Source organism: Arvicola amphibius, chromosome 5 (assembly GCF_903992535.2).
Source record: "Arvicola amphibius chromosome 5, mArvAmp1.2, whole genome shotgun sequence".
Taxonomy (NCBI): domain Eukaryota; kingdom Metazoa; phylum Chordata; class Mammalia; order Rodentia; family Cricetidae; genus Arvicola; species Arvicola amphibius.
Genome location: NC_052051.1, coordinates 19,805,528 through 19,820,454, shown reverse-complemented (window position 1 = coordinate 19,820,454; position 14,927 = coordinate 19,805,528). Strand labels below are relative to the sequence as shown.

Below are 14,927 nucleotides of genomic sequence, written 5' to 3'. Positions count from 1 at the left end.
CTAAAACTTCTTATTAGTTTTGTGTGTGTGTGTGTGTTAGAGAGAGACAGAGAGACAAAGGGAGGGCACCCATGCCACAGTGCATGTGTGAAGGACAGAGGAGAGCTCAAGAGTAGAGCTGTTTCTTCCATTGTGGAGTTCAAGAATTAAACTCAGGTTACCAGGCTTGCCCAGCAAGCGTTTTTACCCACAAAGCCATCTTATCAGCCCTAAATGTTATGTTTGATATCAACTAACTCTAGCTTTCAACTGTAAGAAGCTTCTAGTAGAAGCTTCCAGATTGAATTCTCAGACCATTGACTCACCAGGGTTGGGTTTGGAGAGGGGACTATGGCCCCATCAGATGTCCACAGGGCTGTGATTGAGAAGAACCCTTGCCTTGGTCCCTGAGCTGCTAGGGTCTGGCAGAGGAAGGTCATAGCACACCCCATTCATGCAGGCTTTGTGTATGCAAGGCAAGCTACAGCCTTGTCCTTGTTTGTTTTGTTTGGGATTTATGTAATAACTTTTAATGTGTGTTTGTATGGTGTGTGTGTGTGTGTGTGCTAGTATACACAGACATATGGAGATCAGAGGATGATCCAGGGAGACAACTCTTTCCTACTTGAGGTCTAGAAATCAAATGCAGATCATCAGGTAAATTCTTTTATGTGGGGGACTGGAGAGATGGCTCGGAGATTAAGAGCACTGACTGCTCTTCCAGAGGACCCAGGTTCAATTCCCAGCACTCACATGGTAGCTCACAACTGTCTGTAATTCCAGTTCCAGGGGACCCAACACCAGTGCACATAAAATAAAAATAAATAAATTAAGAAAAATTCTTTTATGCAATTTTACTTACTGAGCCATCTCACTGCCTCCCCTCTCTTTTTAATTTTTGCAATAGAATTTCACTATGTAGCCCAGGCTAGGCTTCAAATCCATTTCCCATTTGCTTATGCCCATCAAGCCCAATATAGGCTGACCAAAGAAGCTTCTAGCTGAAGCAAGGGCCACTCCCTCAGCCTCAATAACACTCTCTTCACCCCATCATTTTCCTTCTCTGCCTTCCCTTTCCCCTTGTTGGTGCCACTAACGATCCAGTGTCATCTCCCTGTGCCCAATTCTGCAGGTGTTGCTTTAAAACCAACTGTGGTGGTCGAGGACAACCTTGGCAGAAGAACACGAAGAGATAGACAGTCGCTGACGTATTTGAATGTCTCACCTTGTGACAGTAGGGGAAAATCCCCAGAGAGAGTTTTCAATAGTACCAAGCACACCCACAGCCCCCAATAAAGACTAACTCTGCCCCAGCAGGACCAGGGGTATAGGAGGCCAGACCATAGTGCTTCTGAGCTCCTGGAGTCCAGGGTCCTTGTCACATAGGCTTGCTGGGACCAGAGCCTCTATCATGATGTCTCTCAGTTGTATGTGGTGAGCCCGGGTTCCAAAAGGAACTCCCTGGATCTGATCATGTTCCCCAAGCTTGTTTCAATACGAGTCATGTCTGGTATGTGTGTATATAACTAGCTTTCAGGACACAGAAGAGAATGTGAACATAGAAGCCACATCTACATCCAGGAGTTACAGAAGTCAGAATTGAAGACCAGACTTAGGCCATTAGATATTGTTTCTTGTATGGTTTAGAGCAACCCAAAATGAATATTAGTGCAGTGTATGGGAGACAGCAAGAAATAAGGATGACATGTTTTTATGTTCACACACACACACACACACACACACACACACACACACACACACCCCACACCACAGACTTGACAGAAAGGCTGTGTTTTCACAAGACATCATTTGGTCTTATCCACCAACCAGGTCCAGGGTTCTTCCTTCAATTCTGGGCAGCTTCCTGTGGCTTTCAGGGCTACCAAGGGTAAGGAGTGTGCCCACATGTCCCTTGCTTCCTGGTTGCTTTCAAAACTCTCAGCACAGAAAGCATGAATCTAGAAGCCCAACAGTCAATGAAATTTAGTATCCCTTGGGCATGGTCCCTGATAGGACATTCAGCTTTTGCTTGGATGTCCCCAGGAGAGGATATGTCACCACCTCAGCAAAGGAGCCTTCTAGGTTTACAGTCACTAAAGTACTTGAATGTGTTGTACCCTGAGCCAGCAAAGGCAGCTCATACACCCTCTAGTTTGTACCATGGAAGGCAGAAGTCGGGATCTTTGTTCTCTGTGTGCACTGTCCACTGGCCTTCTACCTGGCTGTCTAGTCCCTCCTTTGTGCTTGTGCACATAGCATGGAGAAACTGCGTTCTACTGTTGGGCAAAACCCGCTCGGCTCCTTTCTGCTGTGAGAAACACCTTAGGATGCTTCAATTGCAGGGTATCAGAGCCTTGTCCCTCAGCAGGAAAAGGCTCACAGAGAGAAAAGGCAAAGGAGAGCTCTGAGCCACAGTGGGGGCGGGGAAAGGGGGGTCTGTCTGTGATCATTCAGCCCCGAAATGATGCTCATGATGATGGCTTTCCAGGCCATTAATTCAAGGGCTCCAGGCCTCCCTCCCCCATGTCACTGCCTGCTCCGGGAGATAAGCCCAGTTCTTTTTAACCCTACCTCTTCCCCCAAAGTGGCTTCCATCTCTGCTGGGCAGACATTTAACTCCCTGGATCCTGAAAAGCTTCAATGACTCATGGTGCCCATGTATCAGGAAAGGAGGCACACTTTATCTGGGCCCCAGAACCCTGATCCTTGGCTTCCTAGGAGTCCTGGGAGCTTCTGTCTATACTCTGTCCGGAATTCCAGGTTCCCTCAAGGCAGAGGGACCCCACAGTGGCCCTAGGAGAAGGTACCCATCCCCAGACAGGGTAGCTACAGCTTCAGTTCCCTCACCACAAATCCCCCTCCCCATTTCTTAGTCACTGGACTTGGGGGTCAGAGGGGAAAACTGTGGCACCTCAGCCTCCTTGCCTGTGTCCTGCTGCCTGGCACTCTTTCCCTTCCCGTCTCTTTTTGTCTTCTCCTTTGTTCTCGCTTCTTTACAATCAGTGGTCACCTAAGGATGCTCCTGCGTGGTGTTTTCAGTGTGAATCATGTGTCCTCATTTCTGGGAGCCTGCTTATGTATGTTTCTCCATGTTTGTATCTACCCTTGTGTTGTATGTGTCTAAGCCTGTTACCTGCCTGGAAGAATGACTCCTCAGGGTCTGGTTTCTTTGTATGGGGCCAGTCTTGGTACAAATCTTGCATTGTGTGTGTGCTGGTCTGTCCTTGATCTGTATGTAGTTCTGTCAGTTGCTCTGTCCATCTGCATGAGTCTGCCAATGTACTTGAACCTGTAGGTTGGACTTCATCTTCTCCATGTTTCTGTCACTTGGTTTGCCATTGTATATGTGTTTATGAGTGTGTGAATGAGTATGTATGTGTGAGCTTGTTTGCATATGTGCTGTGTTTCTATTAAGGGTCATAGCCCATGCAGAGTCCTCTCATAGTGGGCGCCCAAGAAAAGCCATGCAGAATAATCTAGAGTCCAATGGCTTCACTAAAGCCCAGCTTAACTCACCATCAGCTGGCTCAGTCCCATGCCCTCCACCCTCTTTCTTGCCATTCCCTTATCCCCAGGCCAGCTCAGAACTGGAAGGGGCAGGCGGGGCTGAGTCAAAAAGTGTCCTAGCCCAGTTTGCTCAGACTCTCAGACTCAGCCACATGCTTTCTGTATGCACACCCACGCCCCAGACAACAATAAGTAGCAGCTGGGTACAATAACAAGAGCAGTGGCAACGGCTGCCACATATTAGCTATGAAACACACATTAAGTAGTTTATACACAAGAGTTTTCTGAATTCTCTGAATAGTTATATGAGGCTGATCTCACACGGAAGGGATGAGAAAATGAGAATAAGAGGAACTAGGAAGGGCAGGCCAACACCCTCGTCTGGGATAGATTGAAGCAGGATTACCCCGTGAATGACAGGCTGCTCTGGAGCTTGCTATAGCCACTTCCAGCCTGAGAAGAGGCATTCACTGCAAACAGCAGGAAGAGGAGGTCTTTCCCAGCTGCTGCTCACAGCCCATTTTAACCAGAGGAGCTAAGATCTGATTTCAGATTTCATCTCTGGGCAATGAAGGATCAAAGACTCAACAACAGTCCGAGAGACGCGATGAAGGTTTACACAGGGGAAGGTTCTCTGGGGGAATTGACTAGCTCCCTGGGTTCTAGGCTGGCTTCCCCTTAGATTCTGGATGACCTTGAGTAGGACACTTCAATACATTACAGGGATGAGGGTTTGCTTATCTGTAAAATTAGGGATGAAAAGAGGCTCTGTCTGGACAGATATTTGAAGGACAGGATAAATCAAGTGGTCCCTCAAAATTAGATCTCAGAGCTGGGAATTGGGGTGAGGAGTGCAGGTGGGGACCACACTTGCTCTGGTAACTCCAGCACAATAGCCAGACACAGCAAGGATGGAAAAAAAACGAGTGAATAAATAAATGGCCTCGTTTCTCACCAATGAACCCGACAGCCCACTCTGTCCCAATAATAATAATAATAACAATAATAATAATTAATAATAATAATAATAATCACTGTAAAGAAAACAAAAGAGAAGATAAGTGCTTTGGACTTGCTTGTCAAGGAAGGCATCCGTCACTATCTTACAGTGTGTGTTGAAGGGCACAAGAGGTGACCGCAAAGACACTAGGTCCCTCTGCCTGCATACTTCAGGTGGGCCGGAGGAATTCCTCCAGGAAGAAGAGACCAGGAAGGGATGGAAACCCTTGTAGGGAGGAATCTGTAGGGCAAACCTCTGGGTTGGAGGGTCCCTTCTGTTCAAAGCTTTTTTGGAAGGGAGGATGTCCGTGTACCTACCAGGAAGGAATCTCTGTCCTGTCTTTGCTTCTTTCAAATGGCTGGAGGTGGCCAGAATTCGCCATGTTGGGGGGAAGGGTTTGATCTTGGTTTGGCAGGAAGTGGATTTTTTTTTTCCCGTGGGCATGTGTGAGGGAAGGGGACGCGTAGAGAGACCTGGGAGAGAGACCTCTGTCAGAGACCAAGAGGTGCTTGAGTTGAAGGGGGAGGGGCTAAGGGTAGCCCGTCTAGTCCTGGCAGCTCCTACTCGCTGGTCAAAGCCCTGAGGCCGCCCTACTTGTGCGCTGACCTGGGCTAATCTAAAAATACTGCAGCGGACGGAGAGACTGGGGTTCCCACGGAAGAACGAGTCTTCAGAGGGGACATGGGGGGGTCATTATCATTTCTTTCAGCTTTCGTAGGCCCAGTGACAACGCTATCTATGCTAGGACTGCTGTAGGTTACATCCCGTGGTTTATTCCTCTGGAGTTAGAGAAAGAACCTAGCTGAGGACATAGGCAGGGATCCACACGGAACAGCCTCAGCCGACCCGCACCTCATGGAGACTACAAAGGGACTCACGCCAGCATACACGCAGGCAACTCCATTCAGGAACACCAGCTCCGCACCGAGTCTCCACTGCGCACAAATCCACACACGGAACACACACGATTACCGAACCTCACGCTCAGAGTTCACACAGCGCCGACCCACAGCGGTATCTGATGCGATGTCTTTGTCTCTGGATCTCTTTGGTCTTCGTGCTCGCACACATACGCAACCGAAGCACACTCAACAGAAGCATCCAAGCTCTCACAGTCCAGGGGGCGGTGATCTGAGCCTGGCCGAGCGCACCCGTGTATCTGCGCCCTGGTTCGCCGGACCGTGAAGCCCGCCTTTCCTCCATCCTGCCTTTGCTACCGAGAGGCATCCTTTGAGTCCTGCTCCTTCCAAGTCTCCATATAAGAGAAAGAGAGAAAGGAAAAGAGCGAACTGGCAGCCTTTTGCCTCCACTCTGCGCGCATCTGGAGAGCAGTTGGTGGCGAGCTACCCGCTTCCATCGTGGCATCCCTGGACGGCAGAAACGGCTTAGGTGGTCCTGTCCGGGGCTGAACGTCTTTAAAAGTGATCCAAGACGATCACTTCTGTCACCAAGATGGACTTGCGACGAGATTTAAGAGCGCGTAATAGATGGCAGGGAGACAGACAGCCCCCCGGCTCCGCTAAAGACCGGCAACTGTCCTTATGGCTATCCGGACTTCAAGCCAGAAGTTCTGGGTCCGAACTTCTTGGGGGACTCTGGAGGGTTGGTCTGGGGATGGAGGACCTCAATAACCAGCCCACACTGAACTCCTCCCTCCTTGCGGCGGCGACGAGGTGGGACGGGCCAGGGAGCCCGCTTAGCACCTCCTCCAGAAATGCAGCACTTGGGGGGCTCCCCACCCACACCTCCCCATGCTCCTTTTCACCGCCTTCCCAAGGGTGCCTCTCTCCAGCCCCTATCACACTTCCGAAACCTTCCGTGGCCCCTTTCCCTCCTCCCAGCCCCCACCTCAAGTCCCCCGGCTTGGGCAGTATCCCCTTTCCGCCCTCCGCCCACGCACCGCCTGACTCCGAGGGGTGCGAGCGCATTGGGCTGCGCCCGCGTGGGGGCGCCGCGCCAGCCTCGCGTAGCTGCTCTGACGCCGCCGTCGCCGCCGCCCTCCGCAGCCCAGCAGGCACCCGCGCCAGCTCTGCAGAGCACTCGTCACCTCTCGGGCCGGTCCCACCGAGAGCCAGCCTATCACTCCCGAAGCCAGCCTCGAACGCAGGGCGCGAGGGTCATGAGCCAGAGCGCCCCGGGGTGCCGCGCCAAGAGCCAGCGGAGATAGCGGCCCTCGCTGCCTTAACACGAGCTTGCCGCATCCCCAGACCCTTCTGTCCTTTCCTCCTGCCCCATCGCCACCATGGCTACCCTGCTCCGCAGCAAGCTGACCAATGTGGCCACGTCCGTGTCCAACAAGTCCCAGGCCAAGGTGAGCGGCATGTTTGCCAGGATGGGGTTTCAGGCGGCTACGGATGAGGAGGCGGTGGGCTTCGCGCACTGCGACGACCTCGACTTTGAGCATCGCCAAGGCCTGCAGATGGACATCCTGAAATCAGAAGGCGAGCCCTGCGGAGAGGAGGGCGCCGAGCCGCCCGTCGAAGGAGACATCCATTACCAGCGCGGCGGCGCTCCTCTGCCACCGTCTGGCTCCAAGGACCAAGCCGTGGGAGCTGGTGGCGAGTTTGGGGGTCATGACAAGCCTAAGATCACGGCGTGGGAGGCGGGCTGGAACGTGACAAACGCCATTCAGGTGAGCGCGGGATTCCCAGCTCTTACTGTCACCACCCCCACCTGAGCGGTGATTGCCAGACTCTGCTCCCACACGAACCCCGCAGAGGTTTAGGTTTCAATGCCCGCTCCTCCCAGGACTGGAGAATTTATCTCCTCTTCTCCGACCTTCCTAGCTGTGTGGGGATCTACGCCCCCAGGTGGTGTCCTGTTCAGTTCTACATAGCCTCCCCTTACTGCAGGACAACTTGGCTGAGGTTTGGGGCGGGGAGAGGGGGGGCACAAATTTAGAGACCCTGCAAAAGCTGGAGAAATGGGAAAGGGCTTGGGGCGGAGGTGGGGGTGGGAGGGAGAAAGAAAACCAGGATCGGAAGGGACAGTTTGCCTTGGGCTGCGGAATGGAGTCACAGCTGCATTTTCCGGAGGAGATAGGGGGAGGGGGCGGGGGGGGGGAGGGAGAGCTGAGCTGGGAGTCTCCTCCTCCGGACACACGCAGAAATCGTGCAGACGTACAGAGACAGACACGTCTGTCTCCTCGGTCCCCTTCCCTATGAACAAATAGGCACATGACATGCATCGATTTACAGCTGACGAGGTTACCCGAGAACGTACTTGGTGCACCTCAAGGCTTTCCCTAATAGCAATACTTTTTACACAGCAAGTGCCCATGTTCTAGCTTGATTATAATGCATGCACACACAAGCACACACTCAGGCAGACACAGCACCCACTTGGCTCTTGCAGCTTTGTTGGAGACAAACAGGCTAGCACATAGGACTCCGTGCCACGCAGCTGCGCAGATTGACTCCTTTTGCCCGAAATCCCGGCTGCACCGTAGAAGCCCAAGCGCCTCCTCCACCTTCGGGCCAAGCAGCTCCAGAGGCTGAGAACTGCCCTAGGCCATCAAATTCGTCCTCTGTAACCTCTAATCCCAACCCCTATTCCAGTCCCATTCCCACCAGGAGCGCGGAACTCCTCTGCTGAATGATTTGGATTTCTCAAAACAACCCCGGGAGCGGGCAGAGGTTAATGGGCCCCAACTTCTGGGAGGGAGGAAACCTCGATTCTGGGAGCCCCTGGGCTCTTTGTCTCGGCTCCCTAGCTTCTCTGGAGTGTTGAATCGTTGAGACAGAGAACGTAGGTTTCTTAGGGGTGGAAGACGGCAGCTGGGTTTCTTGGACTTTAGATTCAGAGGGATGCTTAGGTGTCTCTCTACCCGTGGCACTTCCCACTCAGGGACAGGAGATTGAAAGAATACAGGATAGGGTTGGAGTCCTACAGGCCTTCGTGATTGCCGGTGTTTCTCCCTGTGTCTTTCATGGCTCCGTTCTCTAAACCGGAAAAAGGTAGGCTGGAGGTGGGCAGGCCTCGGGAATCTTGTATTTCGTTAGCTTTTTTCTCCATGTAAATTACAAACGACATTGCACCGTTTGGGCCCTTTCATCTGATCGGATTCTAGAGACCTGTCGGCTTTGGTTTCCCGCAGCAGCGGTCCAGCTTCCCGGGTAGGAAGTGTCCTTACGCTGATGCCCTCTGCAGATCCCACTTAAAATACCCTTCTTATGGCTCGTCCCGGCCCCAACTCCAGCCTTTACCTAGGATTCCCAGTCCATATTCCCACTCCCTCTCAGTTCCCCAAAGCCCTGTGTCTAGCCAAAGTGTCTGCATATTTCTTCCTTTCTGGCTTCTTTTGGGTTTCAGTCGGTTCCTTTCTACCCGGCCTCCACTCCTCTAGTTTGACCCTTAAGACACCTCATTAATGAACATCCCATTCCAGGCCACCTTAAATCCGGTACCCGGCTCTTCGGAGCTTTTCAAAGTGCCCTTCTTTCCCTGCTTTCCATCCCCTCTTCTGATTGTATCCCCAGGAGCTATCAGCTAGGATTCCTGTATTCCCCTCTACCCTTAGACTCCTCCATCCCCCCCCCCCCCCCCCCCGCACTAGCTTTCCCTCTGACTTAACACTCAGATTCTGCTTTCGGGCCCTTTTCACGAGGATTCGTCCCAGTCCCCCATCCTTTTCACCTGGTCGCTTAGGAGCAAGTCCTCCTCCCCTAGCTCCCCCTAGCGAAAGTTTTGGACTATACCCCCCAGTCCCTTTCCAAGGCTGCCTGGGCTGAGCTCCTAGATCTGGTTGCCTCTTTGCACCACAGGGCATGTTTGTGCTGGGCCTACCTTACGCCATCCTCCACGGCGGCTACCTGGGGTTATTCCTCATCATCTTTGCTGCAGTGGTGTGTTGCTACACCGGCAAGATCCTCATCGCATGCTTGTACGAGGAGAACGAAGACGGCGAGGTGGTGCGCGTGCGGGACTCTTATGTGGCCATAGCCAACGCGTGCTGTGCACCCCGTTTCCCCACGCTGGGTGGCCGCGTGGTTAATGTGGCCCAGATCATCGAGCTGGTGATGACGTGCATCTTGTACGTGGTGGTGAGCGGCAACCTCATGTACAATAGCTTCCCGGGGCTGCCCGTGTCGCAGAAGTCCTGGTCCATCATCGCTACGGCCGTGCTGCTGCCCTGCGCCTTCCTGAAGAACCTCAAGGCCGTCTCCAAGTTCAGTCTGCTGTGCACGCTGGCCCACTTCGTCATCAACATCCTGGTCATCGCTTACTGCCTCTCGCGCGCGCGTGACTGGGCCTGGGAGAAGGTGAAGTTCTACATCGACGTCAAGAAATTTCCCATCTCCATCGGCATCATCGTGTTCAGCTACACGTCGCAGATCTTCCTGCCCTCCCTCGAAGGTAACATGCAGCAGCCCAGCGAATTCCACTGCATGATGAACTGGACGCACATCGCCGCCTGCGTGCTCAAGGGTCTCTTCGCGCTCGTCGCCTACCTCACCTGGGCAGACGAAACCAAGGAAGTCATCACCGATAACCTGCCCGGTTCCATCCGCGCCGTGGTAAATCTCTTCCTGGTGGCCAAGGCGCTGCTGTCCTACCCGTTGCCCTTCTTCGCGGCCGTCGAAGTGCTGGAGAAGTCTCTCTTCCAGGAAGGCAGCCGTGCCTTCTTCCCTGCCTGCTACGGAGGCGATGGTCGCCTCAAGTCGTGGGGGCTGACGCTGCGCTGTGCGCTGGTGGTCTTCACGCTGCTCATGGCCATCTACGTGCCGCACTTCGCGCTGCTCATGGGTCTCACCGGCAGTCTCACCGGCGCCGGCCTCTGCTTCCTGCTGCCCAGCCTCTTCCACCTGCGCCTGCTCTGGCGCAAGCTGCTTTGGCATCAGGTCTTCTTCGATGTGGCCATCTTCGTCATCGGCGGCATCTGCAGCGTGTCCGGCTTCGTGCACTCACTCGAGGGCCTCATCGAGGCCTACCGAACCAACGCAGAGGACTAGCGGGCGGGGCCCCTGCCTCTAGCTCCCGCCCCGCCTATCCCCATCCCTTCCCTCATTCCTTCCCCCACCCCCCAGCCCCGTGCACCACCGCACTAGGGAGGCCGAGCTTTAAACACCTCTGGTTCCTAGTTGCTGATTATTGGGGACGGGGTAGGGGAGGGAGGGGATAGATATCCAAGGTCCACTGCGTCTGCGTTTCTGTCGTCCTTTCTATTCCACACCGCCCTGGTTTGCGGGGAGGGAGAGTATATTTGTGGAGAATGTTTTCTGTCCTTCCTGGAGCCTCCTCCGCCCCAACTTTGGCTCCAGTCACTGGTAGGGGTGGGAAGGGAGGGGAAAGGGGCGCACGCAGCTCTCGGCTCGGAAACTTGACCTTGGGGGTGGGTGGGGGACATTTCACAGCCATCCAGTGCTTGGAATCTACAGCGTCCAGCCATTTCCAGCAAGAGCGCTCCCCATGCCCTAGACATTTCAACCTTGCGGCCATAAAGGCTGGTCGGGAAATCCATTTCAGGCAGGCGACTTCCTTCTGGAGAAGCCGCGGCAGGAGCCTGTTTGCCTGCCGGTTTTCAGGAACCCAAACTCATCTTGTGCAATGTGTCCGGTTGTGGAACTGTATACTGTGCGTGTGGTGTGCTCGTGGTGAATAAGATGAAATGTATATCAGAAAAAAAAATCTATCTCTAATTTAGAGTGCGGTACATAATAATTATATCCGCAAATAAAGAAGAAACAAAGGCGTTTCTGGCCTCCGGTTCGGCTGCCCAGCGGTGGTAAGTGGGAGGGAGGTGGTGGGGACACCCAGCTCTGAGAAAGTAAAACAGGGAGGGAGGAAGGAACAATTGTGATTAAAAGGTCCAGGGAGAATTGAGTTGGTTCGATGTCAGGATGAAAGAACCAATGGACCCCTTCCCGCTAGGATTCGGGGGAATTCATAGAGAATATGGTGGACTCTTTCAACTTCCAACCCTAAAGCGGGCAGGGTGCAAATTTACTGAACAAATGTTTGATTCTTAGGGTTAGGGCTTAGGTGGGTAATAGAGTAAACTCCTAGTTTACAGTAGGGGGCGTATTTCAGGGAGAGGGGAAAGCCAGGTAACAAAGGACCGAAAGCCCAAATCCCTTGAGGGGCTGCAAACTGCGAGGAGAAGGATACAGGAGTGGGTTGTGGGATTTCCAGGCCCTTGGGACCAGGCGCCAAACCCATTGTCTTTCAGGTACCTAATACCCCAAAACACCCTACCTCAAGCCCCCTCTGGGGTTTACGCAGCCAGCCAAAGGGATTGGCCATTTACAACAAACGCTTGGAGCACACACACACACACACACACACACACACACACACACACACACACCAGCGCCCCAGCCTCCTAGCCATGCCAAAGGGATTGACCATTCCCCACTCCCCTGCACAGCTTGCCAATGTGATTGCTTGATTTATCCAAACCAAGGAATGGGGTAGGTACTGGTCTGGGTGGTGTTTTGTTTTTCGTGCTGCCTTGAAGGGCATTTGCCTGGGACTGCTGGGAAAGGTTAGGAGCTGGAGGGCTGGTCTGCTGTTGGCTGCCCCCTCATTGTGGGAGGAGCCATCGTCTAGGCGCAGGCTTCTAGAGTGAATCTAATGACTAAGCTGGGTGCCAGTCTCTCTGCAGTGGGGGAGGAGGGAGAGTGTATCTGTGTCTCACAAACACCTTAGTAAATGTGTGTGCGTGTCCACGGCATAGATGCACCTGTGATAGAGGTGGCCACAGAACCGGAGCAGGAGGGAGTAGGCTACCAAGCAGCGCTAAGAAGGCCGTTTGAGATGCTTGTCCCCCTCCCAGTCTCCTTGCTTTATTTCCCTTTGTCCCTGTGGCGCTATGCTCAGGCCCCAGCACAAATCAAAGAATTCTATTCCCAGTCCTCCATGATCACTGATGTCTCCCAAACCCGGGGAGGAGGGTGCCGAGTGTCCATGCTCCTGCCTTGTGTCTGCTTCCCGGTGGACCAGGAGTGTGCTCAGACTCAGAGCCCACATTGCAGCTCAGAAAAGGCTATACAGGGGCAGTAGTCCTGTCCCACTGTGCCAGCTATGTCTTTATCTGTAAAAGGACAAATGAGATTAAGCAAGCAGTAGGGACAGGAACTGATAGCTCCAGGATTTGCTTGCATTTCTCCAGTGGGTTTTGGCTCCAATCTTTGGGCTCAACTTGAAGGGGTCCAGGTCCCCAAGAGCAAATCCTGATGGTGGCATTGGCATAGAGCCCCCTAGAGTCACAAATGGAACTCTACACCCTAGTGAGTGGGTCACTAATTATCAAATTAGGATCCAGGTTTCTGGGGGAAATGGAGGCAGATGGGATCCGGCTCCATATTTCCTTGCTTCTCTCCAAAGTGCATGAACAGAGACCACAAAGAAGTCCCTAACCACAGTGCACTCACCCCTGCTGTCTGCTTCCTAGGAGAGCAGCCTAGGAACATGAAGACTCTGCATCAGCCCCACCCCGACACACCCAGGGTTTCCAACAGTTCCTATTGCGAATCCTGACCCCTTGACTTCGTGTGTTGTTAACTCTAATAAGCTGCCCCTATCTGCTGCAGAGATAAGTTGGTGTACCTGTCTTGTGCCCTTTAGGAACCACAAAGACCATGTCTGCCAGCCACAGAGTCTGGAAGTGACCCTGGCTCACCTCCCCAGTGGTCAGAGCGTGAGCTGCTGACCCTCAAGGAGGCTTTCTTCTTCACTGTTTTGATGCTTGTCTCCGAGTTCCCACTGCTTCTCACCCACCCTCACTGCCTGGAGTTAATTCTGTTCTCCCTCCCCACCCCAGTGCTTTGCTTCAGTATCGTTTGTCAAAAGTGAGCCTTCGGTGATTTATTTCGCCAAACTCTTGATGCTCTAGTATGGGGTATTTTGTTGTATGTTGCATCCTATCCCAGAGACTGATATGTTCCTTGTTCAAAGACCTTAGAGGGATGAAGGGAGCCAAACAGGTCCAAGGGGAACAACTAAGCCATGGAAAGCTCTCCAGAGACCTGGCTTGAACATTTCCAAGTCAACAAGGGATTCCACAGTGACGTTATGGGTGCCTCTGCCCATCGTGGGGCCCCAAGGGGAACAGGCTTCTGTCCAGAGGCACCCAGGAAGATGATCAGCGGTGCTGAGGGCCCAACTACATGGGTGGGGTGGGAGCAGCGTAGAAACTGAGGATACTGTAAGAGAAATGGCAGGTGCAGCCTCTGGTCTAGTGAGGGAAGCATGGCGGGGTTGGGGGTGGGCACATGAAAGGAATTGCCAAGGTGGCATAGCTCCTGCTTCAGGGGTTGCCAGGGATTTACTTACTAACTATGGAGTGCCTGCTACAGTGTTATCCCCCAGGATACAGCAGTAAACCGAACAGATACTCTCTCTCTCTACAGCAATTGTCTATGTCATCCCTTCATCTGGTGGATGCACCCAAGGTCACCAAAAGCTGTGCATCCTTAGAACTCCACCGTCACCAAGCCACTGCCAGCGCCTCCCCTGAACTGCCATCCTCTCTCCCTGCAGGCTTTCTAGGATACCTTGGGAGACACAATTTGGAGTTGAGGAGTTATTTCCAACACTGAGCCAGTTACAGAGTCCTGTCTCTGGTCCTCTGATGGAATGACTTGAGACCTCTCTTATAAAGAGATCCCAGAAGGATCTGGTAGCTCATCAGACATGTTTTATTTGACTGCCTGGGATCTCTAAGCAAATTTATTGCATTTGCGTCTTTGTCTCAGTTTGCTTTTGTGGAAATCTAAGGCAAGACATTTATTTACAAGACTTTTAATCTAATGTAGTGCCACCACCCCCACCCCAACCCCCAAGGTATCTACTCAGAGACTCTGGCTAGGCTGGAAAAAGCAGAATAAAATGGGAAGTACTTTAAAGACTTGTCCCCATTCCACCCAGATGTTCGGAGATAATAACCACTATAATTTCTCCCCTCTTCCTGATGTGTCATTGACTTGGGACCATTGGCATGAAGAAGACTGAGGCAGTGGGTTGGTGGATGAATGGATGGATGGATGGATGGACAAGTGGGTGGGTGCTTCCATAAATGTCAGTGATTGGATGAATGAGCAGATGGGTAAGTGGATGAGCGAATGGAAGGAAGGATGGGTAGACAGATAAATGAGTCAGTGGAGGAGCCAAGGAAAGGATTAGTGGCTAGATCACTGGATGAAAAGAAAGAAAATGGGAGGATGCAGCCATAGCAACCACTGCCATTTCCTCTTCTTCCTCCTCCTCCTCTTCCTCCTCCTCTTCTTCTTCCTCTTCCTCCTCTTCCTCCTCCTCCTTATTCTCATTCTCATTCTCCTTCTTCATCTTTTTTCTTTTTTGGACAAAGTTTCACTGTGTAGCCCTAGCTGGCCTAGAACTCATTATGCAGATCAGGCTGGCTTTGAATTCAAAGCTACCTCTCTACTTTTGCCTCCAGAGGGCTGGAATTAAAGGCATACACCACCATGCCTGGCTTGTTTAG

At 52.6% G+C, this 14,927-nt stretch overlaps 1 protein-coding gene across 1 annotated transcript; it reads left to right on the top strand.

Moving 5' to 3' along the window:
• Positions 1-6,728: 6,728 nt before the first annotated feature.
• On the top strand, positions 6,729-10,437 carry Slc32a1 (solute carrier family 32 member 1). The gene is made up of 2 exons (XM_038332180.1): positions 6,729-7,118; positions 9,250-10,437. Exons 1-2 carry the CDS (start codon positions 6,729-6,731, stop codon positions 10,435-10,437), a joined length of 1,578 nt encoding a protein of 525 aa, XP_038188108.1.
• Positions 10,438-14,927: the final 4,490 nt, after the last annotated feature.

What these genes read in the sequence shown, in the direction of transcription:
- Slc32a1 (XM_038332180.1), top strand. Translation starts at nt 6,729, where the DNA reads ATGGCTACCCTGCTCCGCAGCAAGCTGACCAATGTGGCCACGTCCGTG. An exon ending in ACGTGACAAACGCCATTCAG is followed by an intron (nt 7,119 to 9,249) that starts GTGAGCGCGGGA and finishes TTTGCACCACAG; the next exon opens with GGCATGTTTGTGCTGGGCCT.